This window comes from Telopea speciosissima, chromosome 8 (assembly GCF_018873765.1).
Source record: "Telopea speciosissima isolate NSW1024214 ecotype Mountain lineage chromosome 8, Tspe_v1, whole genome shotgun sequence".
In the NCBI taxonomy this organism is placed as follows: domain Eukaryota; kingdom Viridiplantae; phylum Streptophyta; class Magnoliopsida; order Proteales; family Proteaceae; genus Telopea; species Telopea speciosissima.
The window spans coordinates 11,696,046-11,722,949 of record NC_057923.1 but is presented as its reverse complement, the minus strand read 5'-3'; the positions used below and the strand labels follow the sequence as shown (position 1 = coordinate 11,722,949).

The following is a 26,904-nucleotide window of genomic DNA, read 5'->3' as shown; positions in this document are numbered from 1 at the left end:
ACCTTCAAGGAATGTGTCTATGTTTGAACTTTGAAGTACAACTGGATAGAAAAGTCCCAAGAAAGAACAATATACATATATTCTAGAGGAATCCAAACAAGATCAAACATGAAAGGTCAAGCTAGTCTCCAACTTCCAAGTAGATAGAATCCCAAATTTGTTGAATTGTACTTCATTTTTTTTGTCCAATCTTCTCAAATTCTTATAATCCATCCAAATATGATAGATAGTTGTCCAAAAGATTAATTTACCTCTATTGAAATACACACGACATCGAGTTTGGATTATCTCCATGGATGTGAATGCTTCACAAATGGTTTTGTGATGACACTTGTGTTAGAATTTTAATTCTATTAGGATTAATATTTTAATATTATATGAATTAATATTAAATATCTTAAATCAGGTTAATTAGAGTTTTGGTCAATTAGGAAGATCATTAAATTGTATTAGAAGTCTAATGTGGATTGGCTTAGTGTGGGCCAGATAGATTCCTATTAGGACTATGATGAGAGAGACCCTATAGGAATTACTATATAAAGAGAGCTAGGTTCCCCCTCTACCCATCACAATTATTAATTCTCAATCTTTATTGAGGAGTGCATTCTAGAAAGAGAGGGAGATATTCAGTATTCATCATCTCTGTGCATTCGGTATTCTCATCAAGCCAATTACTTTGGGAATAGAGGGGAAGCACCTAGATCTTTGGTCTTTATTTTTTACTGCGATCATCTTCAGGATGTGAAACAAGGTTAGTGGTTCTATCCCTGTTCTCTATTATTTATTTGATTATGTTCTAGACGCCTTATGAAGATGCTGGCTTTTATGGTTTTGTCCTTGTTTGGATCAAACTATTCTAACAACTTGTCCTTTTGTTTTTATAAATGTCTTTTTATGCTGATATTAAAAATGCTTAGAAAAAACATTTAAGAAAACAAAAAATATGTATCATCACGAACCCAAACCTGTACTTACATGAAACGTTCACATATGGGTAGGTGATCTAGATTTCATGACATCTTTAAAAAATCTAAAGCATTTCTACAACAGGGACGTGTCATATATATCTTGGGCAAAGATTCTCTAGACCTAATGTTATACCCGCACCCCGGGAGTATAATTAATTATTAATTCTTCCCCGTGACGTGTAGTTATCACTGCCACGTATGCCGGTGAGTTGTTCTCACCGGTGGTCAAACCCACTATATTGACCATAGTACGAGGTTGCTGTGGAAACTAGTCGGGACCACGGAGGTTGCACCTTGACATGTCGGGGTAAGTAGTTGACCAAATTTTGTTGTGTGCTTATTGCCCTCTCAAAGCCCTCGAAGTGTGGTCCAAAGGCCCCGACCTCTTATGGTGGGAACCACCTTCCTACTCGCATCGGAGGCAAGGTTCTGGCTGCCTCCGACCCCGCATCCAATGTCACGACAAGGACCCTTGTGGGTGAGACCCTATGGCTAAGGTACTATTGGTGCCCTGTCATGTTTGACCCTACCCTTACCCCTTTTATTAACTTGACCTTATGTGGGCCTTGGGGCCCAAATTAGGGATTTTAAAGCTTGTGTAGGGATGAATGATTGTTTGACCCTATCCAAACAGGACCTAGCCTACACTTATGAGGCCTTATCCAAATAGGCCAATAAAAGTGATTTTCTATATGAGAGAGAGGGGTAAGACTATTCCTTAGTCTTTCTTTTCTTTTCTTTCCTAACCTAATCGTGAAAAGGAGAGGAGAGCTTTGAAGAGAGGAGGCGGCAAGGAGGAGAAGAAGGAGAAGGAAGGGAAGAAGAAGAAGGAAATGGTCATTGGGTTTGGAGCTTTAAAGAGGGCACATCTTGTGTATCTCGGACCAGGTAAGCCAAGTGCCCCTTTTCCCCCTTTTTCTCTCTTTCCCCCTTGCTCGTTTGAGCTTGGGTGGTTCTTTGGTTGCAGCCCCAAGATGGGGATTTCTTTTGAAACCCAAAGGGTTAGCTCGAGTCATGTGTAGTTTCCCCTTGTAGGATGCTTTCCTATTTTCATTACAATCCTATTAAGACCTCTATTTTGACCTCTTGCTGAATCTATTTGATTCTAAAGCTTCAACCACCAAAGAAAACCCCAAATCTGGATTTTTGAGCTTTTGATCCTTTAAACCCCCTTAAATCTTTGAATGTTGGGTGTTTCTAAGACCCAAATAGACTCTAAGACACCCCTCCCTTGTCCCTTGAGGCTTAGAGAACCAAATGGGACAACCCTGGGCTTTTAAAGACCTTGAAATCACACTTGGGTTGCATCGGAGGCAAGATCTGCGTGAGTCCGATGTTTGCCTCCGATGTGTCCCGAGCCTCGCAGGAAGGCTCGGAGGCAAGCCCGCGAGTCCGACGTTGCCTCCGATGCAGTTTTTAAGGCTTATAACTTATGTAAACTATGGGGTTTCTCTATGAGGCCTCCCCTACACTCTCTCACACTCTTATTCACTTCCATAGGCGCCAACATATGTGCAATGGGGTGATTTTGAGCGGGAATCGTTGCGCTTATACAAACTCCATTTGAAGTAATTGGTGAGTGGGTTTGGGTGACTGTTTGAGCTTGTTTACTATTGCTTATTCATGCATTTATGAATTATATTGTGACATTATCATTCAAGCATGATTGCATATTTGCATTTATTCTTATTCGATGATGATGATTTGGATGATATGGATTTGTGTTGGGTTACGGTCTTGGAAATACTGCACCGAACCCCATGTACGTGGAATTGTATATTGCATCTCATTCTTGCTCAGTATGCGCCGTGTTGTGCCGGTACCGGTGTTAGATGGAATGGGACGTTGACACACCGGATGTACCTCTCAACACGATAGGATTCATGTAGTATATCGTGGTTAGGCTCGGCCCTATGCTACGAGCCTTACCAACAGGGGTTTAGGTGTTGGGTAGCGAGCACTGCTGTGGAGAGTTAGAGAGGCCAGGCGGGGGTAGTAATGGTTATCGGGTCCGCCTCGGGTGGTGATGACTACGACCGGCGCGGCTCCATAGTAATAATTGAGGTTGCATTGTGGTGAGAATGGAAGGATCCACAATGTCTTCCCGAGTTATTGCGTAGCATATACCCATTGACTTAGCATTGTGTGTTAGGTGGTAAATGGCTCGAGTTCCTATGCTACGACCCTTACCAACGAGGGGTTTAGGTGTTGGGTAGCAGCACCCCGCTGTGGAGAGTTAGAGAGGCCAAGCCGGGGGTAGTAATGGTTATCGGGTGCGCCTGGGTGGTGATGACTACGACCGCGCGGGCTCCATAGTAATAATTGAGGTTGCATTGTGGTGAGAATGGAAGGATCCACAATGTCTTCCCGAGTTATTGCGATAGCATATACCCATTGACTTAGCATTGTGTGTTAGGTGGTAAATGAATTAATAATAGCATGCACCATGGACTATTTGTGATTGTGCATCCCCTTTTCTCTCTCACTAGCTCGGTGGAGCTAACCCCGTGTACACATTCTTTTTAGATTTGGATGCGATGATTACTTGTGGAGCCGAGACCGTGTGGCGAGGATCATGGCGATTGTTGCCCATGATGATTGTGCCTACGGCTGTATTGATACTTGGGACTTGTTCCCTTCTTTTGTTTTTTTTGGGCCACGTCCCTATATAAATATTTATTGTTATACTTGTTTTGGGGTAGTTATGCTGTGATCATTCGGGATATCCATCTAAACTATTTATGTATCACTTAGCCGTGTGAACATGAGGTAACTACTGTAAACGTTTCCGCTTATTTTATGACCGTTGGAAATGTAATATTCCTTTATCTTTCGCACTCTAATATTATTGTATTATAATATTGGTTTATGACTGTGAGTTGGCCACTGCATCGAGATCCTGGCGGTGAGGTGGGATGACGCGTGTCACCCCAATCATACCCTGATATTGTATTTTATCCCTTGTCGGGATAGGGGTGTGACAACATGGTATCAGAGCCATGATGCTCTGCACCAACCACAGTCTTGCGGACTCTTGATTTACTCTCCACAATTAGGTTCTAAATTAAAAATCTTCAAGAACATAAATGATTGTGAGCAGACATAGGAGAAGACTGATTGTAGTGAAACAAGGACTTAGAAGATAATAGATAACATGGAACTTAGGACTTGAACCATAGGCTGTTAAGCTACAACTATGTAATTGCTTGGTTGAGTCTTAAGTAGGTCATAGATGGGCAACTATATGTTAAAATTCATAAACAATAATGAATCAATTATAATCACCCACAATTATCAACAATGAATTAAACAAGAAAGAATTAATTAACTACATAGAGATACATATAAGATTAATTACAAATATCTAATTGTTCCAAATCTTCTTGGGAGGCAATCATATCCTTCCCATTTCAACATTCATGATTTCATCCATTCCAACAAAAATATATGACTCCATCCTGCTCAATCAAAAGATACCAATCTAAACACTATAATTGTTTCAGATTCTCTGTTTGGGCATAATCGTGCCTTTCCCAACTCGTAATGCAAGACCCCATTTGTTCCAATTCGAAACTTTTGATTCTGGTTATCTCGGATTAAATATACAAGTCTATCATTTCTAAAAGTTCCCAGTTGTTCATCCTAAGACAAGAACTAGAAGAACTGATCCGGGATAACTTCAATTTGTTGAGAGAAAGCTGGGCTAGTCATTTGCACCACCGCCACCACCGCGACCAAGAAAGGTGTTGATGTCATCTACCCCTCTCTCGATACCCTCTAGGCGCCGAGTCCGGTCGAAGAGTTGCTTCATGACCTCATCGAAGCCATCCACCACTCGTAGGTTTAGTCGCCTGATGGCCGACAGAATGTCACTACCTCTCGCCTAATGAAGGAGTAGGGATTCCTTCCAGGTGAATAGTAGGTCTTCTTTTCCCCAATGGAGACATTGATAATGCCGGCCAACTATGCTGCAGTGAAGGCTATAGGAACCCCCCTTACATATGAAACAACCCGATAGTTTTGTGTGCCCGGGTTCCCGGTGTTCAGATTTGCATAGAAATATCCGATGAGTTTTGGGTAATATGATTCAGGGAGGTTGAGAATGTCGGTCCACCCCAATGCCTCGAATCTCTATTCCATCTTGTATGCTTTGAGATCATCCAACACTACATTCCGCCCCTTCCACTAGATTTTTGAAGCGGAAGTAGTCTTGGTAAAGCTCTTGGTCCTCCATCTTTTGAAACCATAGTGGATCTAGGACAGTTGGTGCAACTTGTTCCACGTATGCACGCCGTGTTCTTGGAGCCATTGATTGTTTTAACCTGCAGCCAAAAGCCAAGTAGATAGCAAAGTAATACCTTGAATGTTAAGGCCTAAGTAGATGATCAATGTAAGGTTGTGAAGTTCAAAACCTAGCCCTTGATTTTCCTTTCAAAGCAAATTGAATTACAGCAGGATTCTTAGGCTAGAAAATTCTGATTTTATCCAATTGTGATCTAAGAAGTTGGGAAAAAGGGAAGGCATGGCCATTATGTGAATGACATGATAAGTAATGAAGATTCATGGTCATATTATGCCTAGGACATGATATTTTATACAAAGTAGTAAGTTCAAACAAGAAGTAGACTTGTTCGATCATGGAGCATGCCTTGAACTTCAAAGAAATTTTTTCAGATTTTGTGGTTGGAAGTTTGAATCTTGGAAAACAAGTAAATATGGTTTGTGACAACTCAGAGAATGTAAGCTAAGCCCTATCTAGTAAGACCGAATCAAATATGGCAAAAGAGAAGATGAAATATTCTAAGGATTTTATCAACAATCATGTATACAAGAAAATATGTTTGAAGATAAGACAATATGATAATTTTCTATGAGATTTTATGGCATGTAAAAAAAAAAAAATTAGATTTGAACTTGGAGAGTTTTCCCAAAATATTGTGAATTGAGGACTTTACCACAACCAAAACCTAAACATAATCCTAGTAAAATTCAACTAGACTTGACAAACATAGCAACAATCTCTAAAATGCTTGCAAAGACTTGAAAATTTATAAAAGATGCAATAATCAAACAAGGATCCAACAACTTAGTGCCATCGATCAAATAGGACTTGATTTACACCCAAAACCCTAGTTCCAATCGGTTTGGCATGGATTTGGTGTACATGGTCATGGTATTACAAGCAAAGTCAAGACATGATCACAACTTGAAATGATTCATCCCAAATCCAAGAAAAGAGAAAGTAGGAATGGGAAGAAAGCCATATCTTGAACAAGTGAGAGTTAAACCTTGAGGCTTAAGATTACAAGAAAACCACCCAAGGGAAGCTTGAACGGAAGTCCCTCAGAGCTTTTTCTCCCTGCGGTTATGTTCCTTTTTTGGAGCCAAAAGTGAGTTTTAAAACTTGCGGCTCTGTTATGTTAAATTTCTGCAAATGACCGAACGAGCGAAGCCACTTATCGTGAATCCGCTCCGCATAAAACTTAAAATTATCATTTTAAAACGTGCGGATCAACGAACGGATCCACACTCATGCGTCCATCCGTAGATCCGTTTGACTTCAACTCTCTCGGCCTTTGAGACTTCAGACCGGACGAACGAACGGATTTGCATTCCACATCCGCCCGTTAGTCCGCTCTACCTATTTTCACGGAGGAGCCACGAATGCACCCGAGTGCCGACGTCGCTCGTGAGTCCACCCGATTTTCTTTTAAGATTTTGAGCCTATTTTGGAGACCTTTTGACCACACCTATATGTGATGATCTTGTGCCTATACCCTAGATCGGACACCTGTTGTGTGACCCATTTGTGGGGACCACATGAGTCTAGTTAATACCTAAAAAATTGAAAGAGGTTAGGACTTGTATGGATCGGGCCACTAATAAGAACTAGCAGCATTGGTAACCTTGTGACTCCTCTCTTACCTAAAAGGAGAAGAGTTACCCTTGAGGATGAAGATCCTTAGACCCTATGAATGTAAGGACTCAAACCTTATGGATAGGGAAACCTAAATCTATGCGGGTAGAGACCCTTAAGGGGGTGCGTAGAATCTAAACCCGTGGGTAGGTACTAGAAAAGGAAAGTAATAGGCTGGTTTGGGCTGTTTATTTGAGTAAGCCATGAAGGTCACGTGTATTTGGAAGTCACTCATAACACCTCAAGCTAGTGATGACTCTATTTGGACTTTACTTGGTCCATCCAAACCTTGTTTAGACTCATAGAGAAAGTCCTACACCGTGATTCGACTTTCCAAAGAAAAGACTTAGCGAACCGTACACGAGAACTTCTTGTTCGGTGGATTGACCTAGATGACGATATGTCCATAGGAATTTGAATGTAATTATTGAATCTATGCCTACATATTGGTGTGATAAATATATATATAGATATCCCTTAGAACCTTGGACTTGTGTGACTAGAGTGATTCTCTCGGTACTATAAGTATGACTTACCTCGACCTTCTGTGAAACTAGTTGGAGCCCGACCTTGGTTGACCAAACCTTAGGGTAATGAATAATGAATTTAATGACCGAATAGGTTAATTTATTGAGACTTGCTTGAAGAGTTGACTTGGACCAAAACTATTGAAGGGTTATTGGTTCTCGAAAGAGGACTGATGTGGACTCTTCCCCGGGATAACGTGTAGTAGGTTTAAAGGTTGTGAAAGCTCAAACTCGAGGGATGTAACAAGACCTTCTCCAACGACAGATATGAATGGGGTAATGGATCACCAAATGCGTTCCTCCCATCGGGAGTGAACAATAGGAGATTCCATCAATATTCCAAATCATTCTAAAGTTGGGTTAGGTAATGAGACAACCAGATGTTAAAGCCTTCAGAATGTAAACCCTATGTTGGGTCATGGACGGTTAAATCCTCGTAACCCAAGAATGACCAGAGTAGTGAAGGCTAGAGTGGTATCACCTGGTCCGGAAGATCTAGGGAACCTTTGTTCCTTGAGACTTAACTTAGTAGTTGGAACCCCGTTTTCCTAGGGTTATTGTGAACCACACCCCGTGGTAATGTGACCCGTAAGGAAAAGAGAATTGTGGAACCCGACTTGCGGTGACATGTAGGCACCGCCTCATCTTGACCCGACCTTTGACTTAGTTTAAGATGTGGGTGACTTGGGATGTTGTTATCCAACAGCCCTTATCACTTGAGACCCTAGGCGCCTCAAATTTCGGGGACGAAATTTCTTGTAAGGTGGGGAGAATGTTATACCCGCACCGGGAGTATAATTAATTATTAATTCTTCCCGTGACGTGTAGTTATCACGCCACGTATGCCGGTGAGTTGTTCTCACCGGTGGTCAAACCCACTATATTGACCATAGTACGAGGTTGCCTGTGGAAACTAGTCGGGACCACGGAGGTTGCACCTTGACATGTCGGGGGTAAGTAGTTGACCAAATTTTGTTGTGTGCTTATTGCCCTCTCAAAGCCCTCGAAGTGTGGTCCAAAGGCCCCGACCTCTTATGGTGGGAACCACCTTCCTACTCGCATCGGAGGCAAGGTTACTCGGGCGCCTCCGACCCCGCATCCAATGTCGCGACAAGGACCCTTGTGGGTGAGACCCTATGGCTAAGGTACTATTGGTGCCCTGTCATGTTTGACCCTACCCTTACCCCTTTTTATTAACTTGACCTTATGTGGGCCTTGGGGCCCAAATTAGGGATTTTAAAGCTTGTGTAGGGATGAATGGTTGTTTGACCCTATCCAAACAGACCCTAGCCTACACTTATGAGGCCTTATCCAAATAGGCCAATAAAAGTGATTTTCTATATGAGAGAGAGGGGTAAGACTATTCCTTAGTCTTTCTTTTTCTTTTCTTTCCTAACCTAATCGTGAAAAGGAGAGGAGAGCTTTGAAGAGAGGAGGCGGCAAGGAGGAGAAGAAGGAGAAGGAAGGGAAGAAGAAGAAGGAAATGGCTGCTGGGTTTGGAGCTTTAAAGAGGGCACATCTTGTGTATCTCGGACCAGTAAGCCAAGTGCCCCTTTTCCCCCTTTTTCTCTCTTTCCCCCTTGCTCGCTTGAGCTTGGGTGGTTCTTTGGTTGCAGCCCCAAGATGGGGATTTCTTTTGAAACCCAAAGGGTTAGCTCGAGTCATGTGTAGTTTCCCTTGTAGGATGCTTTCCTATTTTCATTACAATCCTATTAAGACCTCTATTTTGACCTCTTTGAATCTATTTGATTCTAAAGCTTCAACCACCAAAGAAAACCCCAAATCTGGATTTTTGAGCTTTTGATCCTTTAAACCCCCTTAAATCTTTGAATGTTGGGTGTTTCTAAGACCCAAATAGACTCTAAGACACCCCTCCCTTGTCCCTTGAGGCTTAGAGAACCAAATGGGACAACCCCGGGCTTTTAAAGACCTTGAAATCACACTTGGGTTGCATCGGAGGCAAGACTGCGTGAGTCCGATGTTTGCCTCCGATGTGTCCCGAGCTGCAGGGAAGGTCGGAGGCAAGGTCGGAGGCAAGCCTCTGAGTCCGACGTTGCCTCCGATGCAATTTTTAAGGCTTATAACTTATGTAAACTATGGGGTTTCTCTATGAGGCCTCCCCTACACTCTCTCACACTCTTATTCACTTCCATAGGCGCCAACATATGTGCAATGGGGTGATTTTGAGCGGGAATCGTTGCGCTTATACAAACTCCATTTGAAGTAATTGGTGAGTGGGTTTGGGTGATGTTGAGCTTGTTTACTATTGCTTATTCATGCATTTATGAATTATATTGTGACATTATCATTCAAGCATGATTGCATATTTGCATTTATTCTTATTCGATGATGATGATTTGGATGATATGGATTTGTGTTGGGTTACGGTCGGAAGTACGGCACCGGAACCCCGTATACGTGGAATTGTATATTGCATCTCATTCTTGCTCGTATGCGCCGTGTTGTCTTGGTACCGGTGTTAGATGGAATGGGACGTTGACACACCCGGATGTACCTCTCAACACGATAGGATTCATGTAGTATATCCGTGGTTAGGCTCGGTTCCCTATGCTACGAGCCTTACCAACAGGGGGTTTAGGTGTTGGGTAGCCGAGCACCGCGCTGTGGAGAGTTAGAGAGGCCAGGCCAGGGGTAGTAATGGTTATCGGGTCCGCCTCGGGTGGTGATGACTACGACCGGCGCGGCTCCATAGTAATAATTGAGGTTGCATTGTGGTGAGAATGGAAGGATCCACAATGTCTTCCCGAGTTATTGCGATAGCATATACCCATTGACTTAGCATTGTGTGTTAGGTGGTAAATGGCTCGGCTCCTATGCTACGACCCTTACCAACAGGGGTTTAGGTGTTGGGTAGCGAGCACCTGCGCGCGTGGAGAGTTAGAGAGGCCAGGCCAGGGGTAGTAATGGTTATCGGGTCTCCGCCTCGGGGTGGTGATGACTACGACGGCGGGCTCCATAGTAATAATTGAGGTTGCATTGTGGTGAGAATGGAAGGATCCACAATGTCTTCCCGAGTTATTGCGATGAGCATATACCCATTGACTTAGCATTGTGTGTTAGGTGGTAAATGAATTAATAATAAGCATGCACCATGGACTATTTGTGATTGTGCATCCCCTTTTCTCTCTCACTAGCTCGGTGGAGCTAACCCCTGTACACATTCTTTTTAGATTTGGATGCGGATGATTCTTGTGGGAGCCAGAGACCGTGGTCGAGGATCATGGCGATTGTTGCCCATGATGATTGTGCCTACGGTGTATTGATACTTGGGACTTGTTCCCTTCTTTTGTTTTTTTTAGCCACGTGCCTTATATAAATATTTATTGTTATACTTGTTTTGGGGTAGTTATGCTGTGATCATTCGGGATATCCATCCAAACTATTTATGTATCACTTAGCCGTGTGAACATGAGGTAACTACTGTAAACGCTTCCGCTTATTTTATGACCGTTGGAAATGTAATATTCCTTTATCTTTCGCACTCTAATATTATTGTATTATAATATTGGTTTATGACTGTGAGTTGGCCACTGCATCGAGATCCTGGCGGTGAGGTGGGATGACGCGTGTCACCCCAATCATACCCTGATATTGTATTTTATCCCTTGTCGGGATAGGGGTGTGACACCTAAGGCGTACATTGCGCCTTTTCACATGGGATTAAAATTCTTTTTTTATTTAAAAAAAAAATTAGATAATTAATGAGAAGAAGTAGAATAACCTACTTGCTTACAGAACCCTCTCCCATATATCAGGATCTAGCTCCTCTCTAGGAAGCCTAGTGCCTAAAGAGTGCCAGGGGGCATCCAACAGCTGGCTATGCTGCACACATCCCATCGTGTGCACAGTCAACCGTCAAACTGTGTGCGGCAGTCCAATGACTGGATGACCCCTGGGCACTCCCTGGGTGCTGGACTCCCTGGAGATGAGCTCAATCCCATATATCATACTTGAACTCTTGATGTACAATTTCTACCACTTATCTCCAAAAGATTTCAAAGTAATGGTTTCTGATCATAATCTGTGGGACCTTAATTATGAATGATAGTTCTTCTACATCGTCCCCCTCCACAATTAGTGAGAGAATGATTTGGAAATTGGGATTCAACATTTTTTTAAGCTTTCTACCAACTACAATGCATGTCCCAAATCCCAACAAATTAAGAAGCAATTAAAGTTGATTAAAGGTATGGGATTTGTTTCTTATGGGTTAAGAATCCATTTCCTTCACATACTATCCATTTCATTTACATACTTTTTGGAAAGTAAATAGTACACAGAGACAAACCAAACTACAGAAAAGCCCTGGAAAGTGACCCAATTTAATTTTTCTTGGTTACCAAACCGAATCCACACTGGCCCACCCAGGATCTCTCAACCTCAGGTTTCGGTGGTTCACACTCTTTTTTAAGCATTGGAATTTCGAATCAGGCACTATCAGAATCAAATGATCGACGTAGCTTGGTAGGCAAAAGATTTTCACGCTGACAGTGAACCGTTTGTAAGGGTTGAATCGGTTTGGTCCGGTTTTGAATGGGTTGAGTTGGTTTCAGTTTGTTACTGACTCAGCCCAAAACAAATAAATAAGGAAGTTTTTTCATTTAGATTTCGGTCTGATTTGATCCAATTTTTATTGATTTTTTGTTGCCGATTTGTAATTGACTTACTATCGGGTTTGCTTCGATCCGATTTTGTGTTTACATGTATACATAAAGAATTTAATGGGAAAATCCTAGGTTTTTGGGGTTTTGGTTTGTTTTCGGATTACAATTGACTTGGTCTCAAATTTGTATCGGATTTAGTCTGTTTTGATTCCGGTCAGTGCATTTAATCCAACTGGTTCAATTTCAGTTTTATCCGTTCTATAAAACTCTAATCCAAAACCAAACCTATAACGGTTCGATTGGTCCAACTTGGATCGATCAGTTTAATCGGTCTGACCGATTCAGAATGAACTTTAACACCCACCAGAACCCCCCCAAACTTTGAGCGTAGGAGACTCTCTCCCAAAAATAATGGAGTAATTGAAAAACCGAGTTCATAATCAACCAACGTTTTAAAAATCGGGAATCGGATCTGTGAATCGGCTGACACCGTTCCCAATTTCCATCGATTCTAATCGTTGTTTTCTGAATCGGAATCGGATCGACCTATTCTTAGTCATTTTCTTTATAAATCATCTTGAATCGATCTAATTCATAAATCAATTCTCGATTCTTAAACCGATTCGGTTTTTAACATAGAATAACTTAAATTTTTTATTTCTAAACCGATTCAGGTCGATTCCAATCCGATTCAGATAAGAATACTCTCTGACCGTTCCGGATTTCGAATTTTAAAACCTTGTAACCAACGCGATAGATCCATGAATGGGGTTCACTGTAGACTGTACTCTCCTGAAGATAAGACCATAGTTTAAAAAAATGGAACCGAAACATGCACTCCACTGCATGGTTTTAAATATCGGTATACGGATACATATTGAGTTTTATCGAATATTTTTGCTCTTATTTTTATGTATATATTTACCCTTACGACGAAACGTTACACTAATATGATATCGGTCTTGGCCTCTCCAATACTATATTTTGAACCATGCTCAACTAAGGTCGACCATTCAAGTGTGGGTTAGGTTAGACAAACCACCTAGTAGATTGGTCACCTGTGTCCAACTAAACCATAAGACCTTTTAGAACAAGCACCAAACAAAACACAAACAAAAATGAAAACAAAGCAAGAAGACACGGAGATTTAACGTGGTTCACACACCAGTATGGTGTGCTATGTTCACGGGCAAAGCTGAAGATGTTTGACTATGTAAATCGGAGAAAGTTACAATGGAGATCTCTCAAGAACACCTAAAAACGGCAGTATATATTGTTCTCTCCAAGAAATCTTAAATCGAAAACCCTAAAGTCTATATCATCTTTACAATAAGACGGGTAAAGAATATAGATACTCTTCCATCGGATTGCGTCGAATTGTACCGTGGGGGTGAATGGGCTAGGCCCAAGCCCTCTGCTACAATCATAGATCTCAAAAAAAGTTTCATTTGAGTCGCCACAAAAAATGTCGGAGCAGGTCCTTCTTCGACACAGGTGCAAGAATTCGCGACATATATAACATGAATCATTTTGAATTATATATTTTTTTATTATGGTTGGGAAATTAAAGATAAGAAAAGTGAAGATTTTTATAACTTAAAAAGAAACTTTTACCTTCATTATTCTATATGATTATGTCACTAATTTCAAATCATTCCATATTTGACTATTATATTTCATTTTACTTTATATAAATGAAATTACATTAAAAAAAATAACATTACTAAGTATGGAAAAGTTGGAGGCATCAATATCCTCATAATGGTTTCCACGATATCCAGGGATTTAAAAATCGGATAAGACCAGTTGATACGGAGTTGGACTAGTCTGTATCGAAATCGACTGAGTCTGACCATAATTTTGACCGATTCAGATTGATCCAATCCCTAATTCTGGGTTTTTAAACCTTAATGATATCATCTATTTCTATAACTAGGATGATAGGCATTATTTGTGTCAACATTTATTGGTACATTCTATTTATTCTCCTCATTTCTTTTCTTTAACTGTCCAAAAATTTCAGACAAAATATATCTTTTATGGGGTGCCATATCAAATAAAAGGAAAAAGTTCTTTGTCCGAGACTGTGGCCTACGCCAGCACTCCCATGAGTCTATCTCTCTCCTCCCATGTGAAAAGACATCTCTGCCCCTTTTTTTAAGGAAGAGAGAGATAGACACATGGGAGTGCTGGCGTAGGCCACACTCCTGTACAGAAAACTGCTTCCCCAAATAAAATATAATCAACTTTCAAATGATTTTTGAATTGTTATAGTGGACAATCATGTCCACTCAGCTTGAGCACCAACTAAACTTATGCATGACAAATAATAGCGGATTGGAATGGCAAGTGTTGGAAACTTGTCTCCTTTACTTTTGACCTATTGACTGTAACGGAATAAGTATTCTGTCTGTCATATGGATCTGTAAGTAAATTTTTAATTATTGGGGAGCTACAAGATAGGTGAACAAACCTAGGGGTCTACTAGATGTTTACTCATTTTCTTATTGATACTCTTTAAGGTACCAAATAATTTATAATTTTATTTTTTTACCCATAGATTGTAAAAAAGGTTTTATGCATGGTCATGCGTTCAACTGATGAAAGGGAGAGAGAAGAGATATATTCTTATATTTTCGTCCCTATCCCAATCCGACAGTTGAAAGACACGACTGTGTATCGTATATTACTATGCATAAAAGCTTGGTCCTTTAATAATATAGTACATTTTTTTTTTTCAACGAGAATAGATATCTGTCATTTCACGTATGTACTAAAAAATGTGTAAAAATAATGACGCAAATTATTTTGAAACTTTTTTTCCGACTTAAAGAACATTTAGTAATAACATATAAGGTGCAATAAAAAAAAGGTTACTTCCTTATTTTACATTAATTTTTTTTTTATTTTTTTATTTTAAGTAGATATACGTATAACATGTAACATTATTTTGATTACCTCCTTGTCTTACTCCTAAAGTTCTTTTTCTTTTTGGTAAAATTCCTTAAATTGTATAAGTTAGAGTAAAAAAGAGTTTTTCAATTTTTTATATTATTTGATATTGATATCTTCATGTCATTTTAAAAAATTGGACAAAGTTTTCCTCCCCATAGAGGATGGTTCACCCACCATCCTAGGGTTCACGAACCCCTCCCAGGGTTTTAGTATTTTCCAAAATACCCTCTCGATACGCATTCCCGCCCTCTCTCTCCCCTCGGTGAATGAGATCCTATTCATCGTGGGTGGAGGGAAATTGGTCCAAAAAATTTGAGGGGAATTGTTCTCTACATGGGAGCATAGGGGCTACATGCGCGCGTCAACCAATGATAGTGAGCACGTTGGCACATTGGGGGCGAAAATTTCACCATTCATGGGGGCGGGGCAGTCATTCCACCTCCCAATGTGTCTAACGATAGTATGCGCTGGCACATTGGGGGTGGAAATTCTGCCATTCATGAGGGTGGGGCGGTCATTTTCACCCCCAATGTGTCTGGGCGTGGCCCCTGCATCCCATGCATGAAACTTTTCTCCAAAATTTGAATACACATGTGAAATGACAAGTTTTATTTTCATTGAAAGAAATGTGTAGTACACTAAAAAGGTAAAAAAATCATTTGATAACTTGGGGGTGTCAAAAAAATTCTTTTTTAAATGAAATAAACATTATAAATCAAGGGAAAGAGAATGCTACCTGGTCATGCGTGGCGTGTGGGCTCTGTGCCCAGACACAAGGTCATGCAAAATGACCATCATGTCCTCAAGGGTTTCTGCCTTTACATGGGGGCGCACACAGGGTCATGCGAAATGACCATCATGTCCTCAGAGATTTCTGCCTTTACATGGGGGTGCAACGGTCATTTTGCACGGCTCTTGATGCAGAGGCCAAGCACGCACTGCACACGTCTAGATAATGTTCTTTCTCCCATAAATCAAACAGAAGATAATAAATTATTCACACTGTCATACTAAATCTAGATCTATTTTGCTTAATTTAACATGATGCAAATTGAAAATGTTGAAGAAAGCTTTGAACATCTAATAGAATAGAAAAAAATTTTCACGAAGGGCAAAAGATGTTCTACCCCGGCTTGATCATTAAAAGGTTTTCCTGTAATGTGAAGTCTACCATGGAATTATAGACTATACACCTAATTGGGTCATGTAGAAGGGTGATATGGCAATTCAGATTGGATATCTAGGAACTTAGGAAGGGATCTGTATTGGCTAAGTATAAAATTTCAGGCTTAAATTCAATTATATTTCCTCTATTTTAGGTGCTACAACTATTGTAGCATCACAAGGAAACACAACCAACAGAATCCTATAATTACCAAGGGGAAGGGGGAGGGGGAGGGGGAGGGGAGGTAGAAGGGGTGCCTTTATGGCATAGATACAATCCAGGAGAGTCAATGCCTTGACCTCCTGAAGGGCATGCACTTAATCGGTAATGCCTCCAACCAACCAAACTAGCAGTTGTTTGTTATTTATGTATTGTAGGTGACTAGGTGGTCAAGTTCATACATTACCCATTAAAATGAAAGATCCTGATTCATTTTCCTCTGTTCCTCTTTTTGTCTGTGACAAATTAATAACTTGGAAGGAAAAGATGGAGAGAAAGAGAGTGGTTGGACAGAATTAGTAGAGCACCAAGTACCATGTTTTGTCACTTTTGTGGGATGAGATTAGGCTGTCCCCCAATTTCAATTTCTTCTTTTTAGGGTTTCAGATAGGCATACCCCGTGACTTGCTTTTGATAAGTTGCCTCGATCAAGAAGCAATGGTGGATCAAAAAGAACTACCAACCAACCACGTTATCACTCAATAAAGATTTATATTAGCCCTCAATAGATAAAATAAATACTAGAATGAAACATAGAAATACCTATAAGAAGGTTAGATAGGTACTGAGTGGTAAGTACTGTTAGGGTTTAGGGTTTAAGCACAAGGTTGCTTAAAGCATTACACTCTGAATATCGAGTTTGGAATACCCTGGCTACTACCTCCAGCTAGTATTTATAGGGAAACTAGGGTTTAAGTCAGATGAACTAATTACTAGATTACCCCTTACAGCCTGAGCTTTAATACAAGTAGGATTATATTAAAACATATGAAGGGATATTACATCAATATCCTTACAAATACTTGGGTGTATATCGTCGAAAGTGATAATTGTTAGACTTTGGAAACAACAGGGGTAAGGGTGCATATATTATGACCCTTCCTAGACCCTGTAGTGGCAGGAGCCTCATGAACTGGGTAAGTCTTTTTAGTGTTGGAAGTGATTAGGAGAAAACACTTCCACCTTAGAATCACTCCCCTAGAGGATAGAGGGGAATTATTACCAGCTCTCACCTAAGAGATCCTTCAAGTCAGAATCAATATAGACCAGCAGCAAGAAAAGGTTGGTCTACGATCACTAACGCGCAACGGTGGTCTACGATCAGCTAGTGCACGAATCCAGCAAGCACTTAGGCGGAGTAAAGCTGATCTACGAGCACCGTTGCGCTAACGCGTGCACTGTAGTTTTTCAGCTTGTTCTGGCGCACGCCTTACTCGAGTAGGGGCACAACAGAAGCCTTGTCTTTGTTGTTCTGGTGATCTATGACCACCGCCTTACTAATAATTGGATTAAATGATTTTAATACCCAAGTTATAGTCCATTATTTGAGAGCTAACAAACATTAAACATTTTACCTAAGAAGTTAGATTCAAAGGGTTATGTTTTAATTGCACTTTTTTTATCTTAGGTGATTTATAACATCATATTTATGCACTACTTAAACCAACATAAAGGAGAATCCAAAAGAACTGAAAAGAGGAGGTAAAAGAGATGTTTTATTGTTTTTTTAAATTGAAATGCATCATCTTTTCTTCTTCTTCTTTTTTTTTTACTACAAAATTTCCCTTTTTTATTGACATCAAATAAAATTTTCTGTTAACCAACAAGAAACTAATGCATGCAATCATACATTTAGAGATGCTCTGCTGTTATCATCGAGAATTATAATACAGTTGCTTCAGCTTCAAATGCATCTCCACCATAATTCCCATTGTAGGCTGAAGGTCACCAGATCCCAGTCAAAGGATTGTCTTAGTTATGTAAGGTTTGCTGCAAGTCATGCAGGGACGGGACTTAAGCCAGATGATGGTTGTAAATTTGCAGCAAACTTCCGGGCCCACAGATCATAGTGTACGATCTCCTCGAGAGATGGGCTTGCCACTAATTCTGCCTGGTGCTTATCGCATGTCTCCTCCACAACTTTGAAAATATCCAGGTAGCTGATTCTGAAAGGGGCATGCCACATACTCATCAGCAGCAGATGAATTTGAAGATTATAAGAAAATCAGGCAATCAGCAGCATTGGTCATTGTGATAGGTAAAGCTATTTTAGAGTATTCCAGCATATCTGATCCAAGATTTGGTAACATTGAAAAAGCAACAAGCCATATCAAATCAAACTGAGGGTCATTGAGATGATCAAAAAACCCACAGCATACAGTGTAGACAATGCAGTTGTTTCAGAAAAGGACTTTATTTCTTCATTCTTAGAAGAGGCATTTGCACCCCTCCTCAGACCTAGTTTAATCAACACTCTTTTCCTCTCTGTAGATATTATTTTCTTCTTTTCAACAAAACACTATAGTAATGAAGATACACTTCAACGATAGGTAGCACCAAAATATTGATTATCGAGATACTTTAAGTGACAACAAGCATTTTCACCAGCATTGTTCTTATTGATCAGATAGCTTTAGGTCAGGAAGGAACCATTAGGTTCTACCATTATTAAATACAACATAGTTTCAATGTGCTCCTATGAATCTAGATAATATTTTTTTCTCAGTGAATCATGCTTCTAAATAACATTATCACAGGATATTATTCTTTGATACTTCATAGAACCCCACATCTGTTTAACACACATGCTGAAGTTTAAAACTAGTAGGGAAAAAAAGCTAGCATATTTGCAGTTGATTTCGAACTCGTTCAAGCATTAGTTTGAAAGTTTAATTTTCAGTGACAAGTTGCGAGATTATTTCTGTAGCAAAAAGAAACGTTTTCCTATATTCTGAGAACATAAATGTGATTTTAAATTCTTCAGATCCTCCGTAGAAGACATAAGCCTTTAGACAAGAGAGAACCGAAAAAGAAGAAATTCGATGAGAGACAAGCAACAAGAGAAAATAAGTCACTCGGATAAATTGGGGGGGGGGGGGGAGAAATCATGACACAAAAGTACGTACTTTTCATCAATAAACATCTCCACAGCTTTCTCATTTGCTGCACTAAGAACCCCAGTCATGGTGCCTCCAGCTCGTCCAGCAGCATAGGCAAGATTCATAGATGGGTATTTATCATTATCAGGAGCTTTGAATGATAGGGAACCAAGCCTGCATCATTCCATTTCAAATACAATAATATGAAAGAAAATAAATAAAACTAACCAAAAGTTCAACTTGGCTCTCCATTACCTAATAATACCAGGGATTCAAATTATTCCAAGTAACTCTTTACCGATCAGCAACAAAAACTTTTCATGAAAAATGCTTTCCATAACGACTATGATTGTCCTAGGAGTTCAGTTAACATCAAACTCAAATATGAGTATAAACTGGACTTTTAACACTGCGAACAGATCAATTTGCAAGCTTACAAATTTACAAGTGATGAATATGGTTTGGACAAGAGAGAAAATATCCATTAGTTTGGCTACGACTTATCTAGAGGATGAGTATAAATTTGTGCCATTTATCATCCAAAAATAGAAGCCTGTCCTTTCTCACGACATTAAGTTGAATTATTGGGATATGCCTATGATTGATAGATGCACACCATTAATATGACATCATGTTTTCAAGTTTAGCATTAACGCTTAAACAAAAAAAAACAGCTCAAAAAAGAAAGAAAGAGTTGAAGACACTGGGTAAGAACAGCATATGAAGGGATTCCAAGGAATTAGAAAAGCTGTCACCTTAATTTCGTAATTGATTTTTATCCTTCTTATCTTTCTTTTTTTGTTCTTTGTATTGAAGATTAGCATAGAGGGCGGATCTTGGTGCAACGGTAAGGTTGTTCCATTGCAACCTAGTGGTCGTGGGTTCGAATCGGGAAATAGCCTCTCCGCGAAGCGGAGGTTCCCCAGACACCGCAGTGGGAGCCTTGTGCACTGGGTACGCCCTTTTATATATTTTTTATTTTATTGAAGATTAGCAATAATGTACTTATTTGCTGCTGCAATATTGAAAGTAGAAGTATAATACAATGAAAGGGAAAGAGAACCCTACTTGCAAAGATCAAGACGAGGCCAGGTTATCTCAGAGCAGTAAATTCTGTCTGGCCAAGATAGTGTGTAAAGTATTGGCAAACGCATGTCAGGCCACCCTAACTGAGCCAAGACGGATGAATCCTGGAAAAAAGAAAAAGAAATCCAAATCTATCAGCACAGAGGATCTAGTGTTTAAAATCAAAATTTCTATTTCATGTAACTTCAATTCCAATGCCTCCAGAAATCCAAAAATTTTTTTGCAAAGCGTTAATACATTCAATGTATCCTCTTAGAATTATATCAAATATTCAAAAACAAAGAGAGAAATAAATTATCAAAGAAATAGCTAGATGATGGAAAAGGCAAGAAATGAACCTGTGTCTCAATCATCGAGTGTATGATTGACTGTGGATGAATCACAATCTCAATATTATCATATTCAGCCCCAAAGAGATAGTGGGCTTCAATTACTTCTAGGCCCTGTTAATAGGGGAAAGGGTGTGCAAGAAATAAAAGGTTGCACGGCTTTAGGACCTCAGAGGATGCATAATTTAGAAGGTAACATAACATATGAAAAAAAAAATCTAGAAAGCAAGTAGCCGACAAGGAAAGAATAGAAAACCTTATTGAAAAGGGTAGCAGAATCAACTGTTATCTTCTTTCCCATATTCCAGTTAGGGTGTTTTAAAGCATCAGCAACTTTCACTTCTTTCAATTTTTCAACAGGAAAATCCCTGTTGCGGAAACCACAAATACTTGTTAGCCCTAGGTTCCAAAGGTTGGCTTTATAATTGAAGGTACAGTGTAAAAGATATGTGCTTTTCCAAATTAATAAACCATTATGAATAGACTGAAATCTAATTGTTTTACTCACTTCCTCTCAATGAGAAAAGAGTTCATATTGAGAAAGATAATTACCAACTTTCAGGTTAGGAATTTAGGTGACATGCAGTGCCAGAATTATCAAGTGCTTAGAAGCATGTTCTTAATTCATATATAGCATAAATAAGTGCATCTTAATATTAATCAAGTCATTTCACTTTTCAAAGTGAAAGTATGTAACCGGAAAATCATCTTCCATTCTTTACATTTGCTTTCTTCTTTCCCTTTAAAAAGTGGCAAGCTATGTGGGGTTTGAAACACTCAAGTTTATTACCAAAAAAAAAGAAAAAGAAACACTCAAGTTGTGTTATGACTTCACACCTGAAAGCTCCTCCTGAAGCAGTCAAAATAATGCGACGAAGTGCACCCTCTGGCAAACCCTGGATACACTGGAGACAGAAATATCACTCTCAGCTTCTCTAATCAGCATTGAAAAAAGGATGGAGCCAAAAGGATGCATCTTACATGAACATGAAATTGTTAAAGACAGTAAATACCCAAAAATTTCCTTCTCATATCATTGCAAAAAGGACGTCCACCATGAGATGGCAGAATCTCAAACTTATAACCCCAATTTATGGACCAGATATATATTCAGGGGATTGGGGACGGAGGTGGAGATACCAGTAAGAAAACACGTTCATACCTGAAATATGGCAGAATGTTCTGAATCAGCAGGAAGTATTTTCACTTTATGCTTGCGAGCAAGTGGAAGCACAAAAGGACCTCCAGCAATCAAAGTCTCTTTATTTGCCAGTGCTATATCTTTTCCTGCTTCTATTGCAGCTACTGTGGGCTGCAAACACAATAAAGGAGCAGTGGTCAGCTAAATGGCTTAGGTTTCCATTATTTGTTCATTCTTATAAGTCAGTGTAGTTATGCATTCTTAAAAGTAATCCATAAGTTATTTGGAACAACGTTTCTCCGATTGTTAATAAGAAAGCTTTAGCAATAACAGGAGCAAGTAATAGAGAGGTGAGGAAACGTGGGGTGTACCCAGTACATGAGGCTCCCGCCACTGCAGGGTCTAGGGAGTAGGGAGGGTTATAATGTATGCAGCCTTACCCCTGCTTTTGCAGAGAGATTGTTTCCAGACTCGAACCTGTGACCACTTGGTCACAATGGAGCAACCTTACCGTTGCACCCAGGCCCACCCTCAAGTTGCAATCTAGTTTTTCATGGTCATTGATTAAAAAATTGCAATGCTTTGACCAGGTGATCAATGCAATCAATTTTTTTACCCAATAGCCACAATTGTGAGGTGAGAAAGAAATTCTCAGGCTTTCTCAAGTACCTCCAGGCCCAAACGGAGCAACATTGCACTTGATTAATGCCAACGTTTTCTTTGGTCGGCGACAGAAAAAATAATTTTATAGGGAAAGGAGGAAAAAGAAAGATACAAGCGAAGAGAAGGGAAAAGGGCACAAAGGCACTAAATTAATTCCAGTCTTACTAATTTGGATCACTTTTAGAGAAGCCTCCTTTGCCCTGCATAAAAGTTCTGGATCTTCCTCTTTCTCCTCCTACCATCTTCTTCTTCTTCAAAACCACTAAAAGGAAGCTCCACATCATAATTTCCTCTAGGTGGAGCTTAGCAAACTCCACCCACCAATGTGGCAGTCACATGCCAACCCATGGCCTCCTCCCCTCAAAGCTGAAATGAAACAACCTCAAGAGGTCACCACATTCTACCAAGAATGCTGACAAGTGATAAAAAGCTTCTCCTCAATAGTGAGTGAATCAGTCCGAACAGATGTGCATTATCAGAAATCCTTTGAGGCACAACATTACCAGGCCATGGTATCAACCCTGACTCTCCCTATTTTCGTTCTCCAAAACATATGAGGAGTCTATTGCTGGGGATGCAGTAAAAAGATTACCCCCAGCTTCCCAGATAAGTGATATATGTAAACAGGGTCATCATACGAAGTATGCTGCATGCAGAGAATGTTTTGACTTCAACAGTCAATGGTACTGGTTCCTTCCGAGTATGTTTTAACTTCTAATCTATGACCCGCAATATTTGGGTACCTAAGTGTTAATGTTGCACCTGTATCAGAACTTCTACACAGTTCTGTAATTTCACTCCAAAACTCAAAATAATCCATTAAACTCTCTTAGCAGTCACTTTTAGTAGCTTTAGGTCAAATCTTACCATTTACTGAAATAGGAAACTGGATAGGAGTTTTGACAGGGAACAAACTACCACCACATCCTATAGCATGGAAATATATATTTCTCTTATTTAGAAATGTAATGCAGCTCCTTTTATTGCTTTTATTCCATTCATTTACACTGTATATATACCCAAAAAAATACTACAATGTCACCAAATCCCCTGATTCAATCTTTCCTTGTTGTCATAATCATTTATGATTTAACCCCACACTCAAAGGGTGTACCCAGTGCGGGGTCTGGGGAGGGTCATAATGTACGCAGCCTTATGACCCTCCCCAGACCCCCACGCACAAAACAACTAATAAACAATTCTTTAACCTAAGGATTTACTGCCATCCAAACTCATCCTTAAGTAACCCAGAGCAGTTATATCGTAATATCACCTGAAGAAAATTAACAGCTTATCAAAGAAATTTCACAACTCTTCAAAATCCAACCCATGTAAGAACCCTCCTCCAGATTGCATATGAATGTTTTAAGGACCAAGAGCGGCCACTGAATGGATCCTGGTCTTGGAAATATTCACATGATCAAGGACAAACCATGTTATTTTTGGGACCTATCCAATCATTCCAATGAATAATACAAAAATTACATGGTCGAGAGTATTATGGATTTAGAAGAAGAGTGTGAGGTATATTTTGTCATCATGAAATAAGTTTGTTTAGACTTTTGATAATCCTAAAGAACATTTTAAAACAAAATTCAGTATTGATTCAATTTTTCACTTAGAGTTTAGTTAGCCAACTCAAGGGAGGTGTAAATAGTCAGAAACCCAAGGGATGGCTACTCTAGTTATTGGGAATCTCATGGGAGGTAAGTGTAATCTATCCTTTATTTGATTTATAGGATTTATTCCTTTTTTTTTATTTTGGTTAAATAGATTTTATTCTTTTTTTCATCAGTACATGGGTATTTTAGTGAAATTAAATGTATTTAAGATCGTGTGACATTGAAGATTCTCCCATCCCCAAGCATATGCTAGTGTTTAATCATCCTATTTTAACTAGGTAGGGAGTTGGGACAGCCACTATATTGATCTTGGAGCCCTTGACATTCAATTTTATGAAATCAATTCAGGTTCTTTCTTGTATTGAGGATGACGTTTAGTTTGGTTCTTGATTGAACTTTTCAGCAAGGATATGGGTTCTCTTCTTGCTTGGCTTCTCTTTCTTCACCATATGTAGATGTGTTACATCCTCTTTCTCTAAGAAGCAAGCAACCTAAGGGACTGTCGAGGGTGACTAGAGGTGCTAAACAAATACATTAACTAGAGGTGCTAAAGCAATACATTCTCCAGAGGTTGAAAATATTTCCAGCTCTTTTTATCTTAAAGCTCCTTTCCCTACAGTTTTAAGGGGTGGGACGGCCCACAAGCACTCAAGACAAAGCTTTAAGAGGTGGGATCCATGTAATGTATATACCAAAAAGCAATGATAGTCAAACAAAGGGATTTCAGCCTTTACCTTCAAACCCGCACAACCTACTATTCCTGTAACTACTGTGACAGCATCTGGGTGGCGAGCAACCTGAGGATGAATGAAAGCAATGCAGATCAATGGATGATTTTGTAACTACAATCCAAGAAGCTAGAGCAGTGTAATATAGCAGCCAACCTCTACAACACCTTGCTCTCCAGGAATGATCTCAGGGCTGTAGTCGGCATCAGCCAAAGCCTCCTTGAGTTCAGCAAGTAATGATTCATTTCTAACAGCAACCAACTGAGGCTTGAATCTCTTCACCTATTATTATTATTTTGTAAATTCATAAAAACTAATGAGCACCAAACAAACTTGATTTAACAGCTTCTGAAATTTAAAACCACCTCACACTTTTCCAGAAATTTAAAATTAGAAATGTCATCACCTGATCGGCAAGAAGTGTCACATTGGAACCAGCTGCCAGAGCCACAACCCTGAACTTATCAGGGTTCTCACCAACAATGTCCAAAGTCTGAAAGCAACACATTAAAAAATATCCCAAAATTGTTCAACGGAGAAAAATAGAAAATTTAAATGAGGACAACAAAGCTTTTCAACTATGAGGACTAAATAGAAGGCACCAATTCTAACAAAATTAAGTCTAACTGAATCCATTACAGTACACAGACGGAAAAAGGAAACTAAACTAATCTATGAGTAAAGGAATTGTAGCATGGAAGACCCAGACACTTACAAAGTAAGTTCTAAAGGAAGGGATGTATACAAGTGTAAAAGTAAATAATTTATTTACATATTTGGAGATATAGTACCTGGGTTCCAATGGAACCAGTGGATCCAACGATGGAGATAGGCTTTGGACCATCCCAAATCTTGTGTCCTGGCTCTGGGACTGCTCGTCCTGGCCAGGCTGGAGGAGGTGGCTGTGCTGAACAACAAACTTTTCCACCAAATTTTGGTCCATTATCCTTTTTCTTGAAAGCAAATCCCCCTGCAAATTCAAAGAAGACCAAAATTTCAAGTTCAACTGATAATTGAACAAAACCTTAAGGCAAACAGATCAATTCTGCCAGTAAGAAGCATATATGCAAGCAACAATAGATTGTTGAAAATCGAAACATGAAAGAAGTATACAGCTTCCAAGCCAACAACCTCCTCACAAAAAAAGACAAGGTGAAAAATCCTTGGAATATAAAATCTCAGAATACACAAAATCTCTCCATGTTTTGTAATGGTTTTGAGAAATACTATTTGAAACCATAAAGTAAAGTAGCACGATAATAGATACCTGAATTCATATACCAATCCAAACAACAAGACCTGTACTGTTACACTTCAAAGCAACTCCAAATTCGTGAATTCAAATTCAATTTTTAAATCCTTCTTACAAATACAAAGAAGTCGAAAAACCAAACCAAATGAATAACCCAGCAGAGCAATATAATCAATAATCGAACTGTGCACAAAATTGGAAATGCCGGACCGAACTAATAAGTAAATGAACACTGAAATATGCTGAAATTATACTTCAATTCGATGGAGAAACCATTATTTGGCCAAATTAAGTCAACAAAGAAAATTGAAGTAAGCTCGTCTGATTATGCAATCAACAGAAACGATGAAATAAAGTCAAACAGTACAATTCAAGCAGCTAAAGAAAGAGCAAAAGAGAGACAGAAGAAGTTGCAAAAGAGCTAGAAGGAGAAGGGGAAAAAATCAAACCTTTAAACCTATGAAGGTTGAGTTTACTAGAATCCAGAAAGGAAACACTCCGGACTTCCATCGGCGAAGAGAATTTCAGAGCCATTACTACTGGAGGAAGAACAACACCAGATTTGGAGAACAAAACAAATTATGTATTTTGATTATATGTTCAAAACAAGAGAGGGTCAAGAAGATGATAAGAAAGAGTATAAACAGACAAGATAGGGGGATCTAAACCAAGCTCGTGGACGACTCACTGTGAAGTGTTCGTGTTTTATAACTCTCGAATAAGGACTGAAGCGTGGGAAATAGATAACAAACCAGACAACTTGTCGTGCCTTAATATTACAGTTGGCCCCCTTTATTATTAACTTTATATCCATTTCTGTTTTCACAG

At 39.5% G+C, this 26,904-nt stretch overlaps 1 protein-coding gene and 1 long non-coding RNA gene across 2 annotated transcripts; one reads left to right on the top strand and one right to left on the bottom strand.

The window, feature by feature from the left end:
- On the top strand, nucleotides 1-19,392 carry LOC122671635. The gene is made up of 3 exons (XR_006334372.1): nucleotides 1-13; nucleotides 6,206-6,210; nucleotides 19,259-19,392. It is a non-coding gene; the product is annotated as an uncharacterized LOC122671635 (long non-coding RNA).
- On the bottom strand, nucleotides 17,932-26,652 carry LOC122671634 (1-deoxy-D-xylulose 5-phosphate reductoisomerase, chloroplastic-like). Its single transcript, XM_043868970.1, has 12 exons — nucleotides 26,526-26,652; nucleotides 25,616-25,794; nucleotides 25,231-25,317; nucleotides 24,981-25,106; nucleotides 24,831-24,893; nucleotides 21,833-21,982; nucleotides 21,508-21,575; nucleotides 20,927-21,038; nucleotides 20,680-20,784; nucleotides 20,324-20,445; nucleotides 19,283-19,429; nucleotides 17,932-18,322 (listed from the first exon to the last, which is right to left on the bottom strand). Exons 1-12 carry the CDS (start codon nucleotides 26,608-26,610, stop codon nucleotides 18,154-18,156), a joined length of 1,413 nt encoding a protein of 470 aa, XP_043724905.1. The 5' UTR covers nucleotides 26,611-26,652; the 3' UTR covers nucleotides 17,932-18,153.
- Nucleotides 26,653-26,904: the final 252 nt, after the last annotated feature.

Coding starts and splice junctions, on each gene's coding strand:
- LOC122671634 (XM_043868970.1), bottom strand. CDS start 26,610: ATGGCTCTGAAATTCTCTTCGCCGATGGAAGTCCGGAGTGTTTCCTTT. Junction 25,318..25,615: donor CTGGTTCCATTGGAACCCAG/GTACTATATCTC, acceptor TGTTGCTTTCAG/ACTTTGGACATTGTTGGTGA. Junction 21,983..24,830: donor TAGGTTGTGCGGGTTTGAAG/GTAAAGGCTGAA, acceptor TTGTGTTTGCAG/CCCACAGTAGCTGCAATAGA.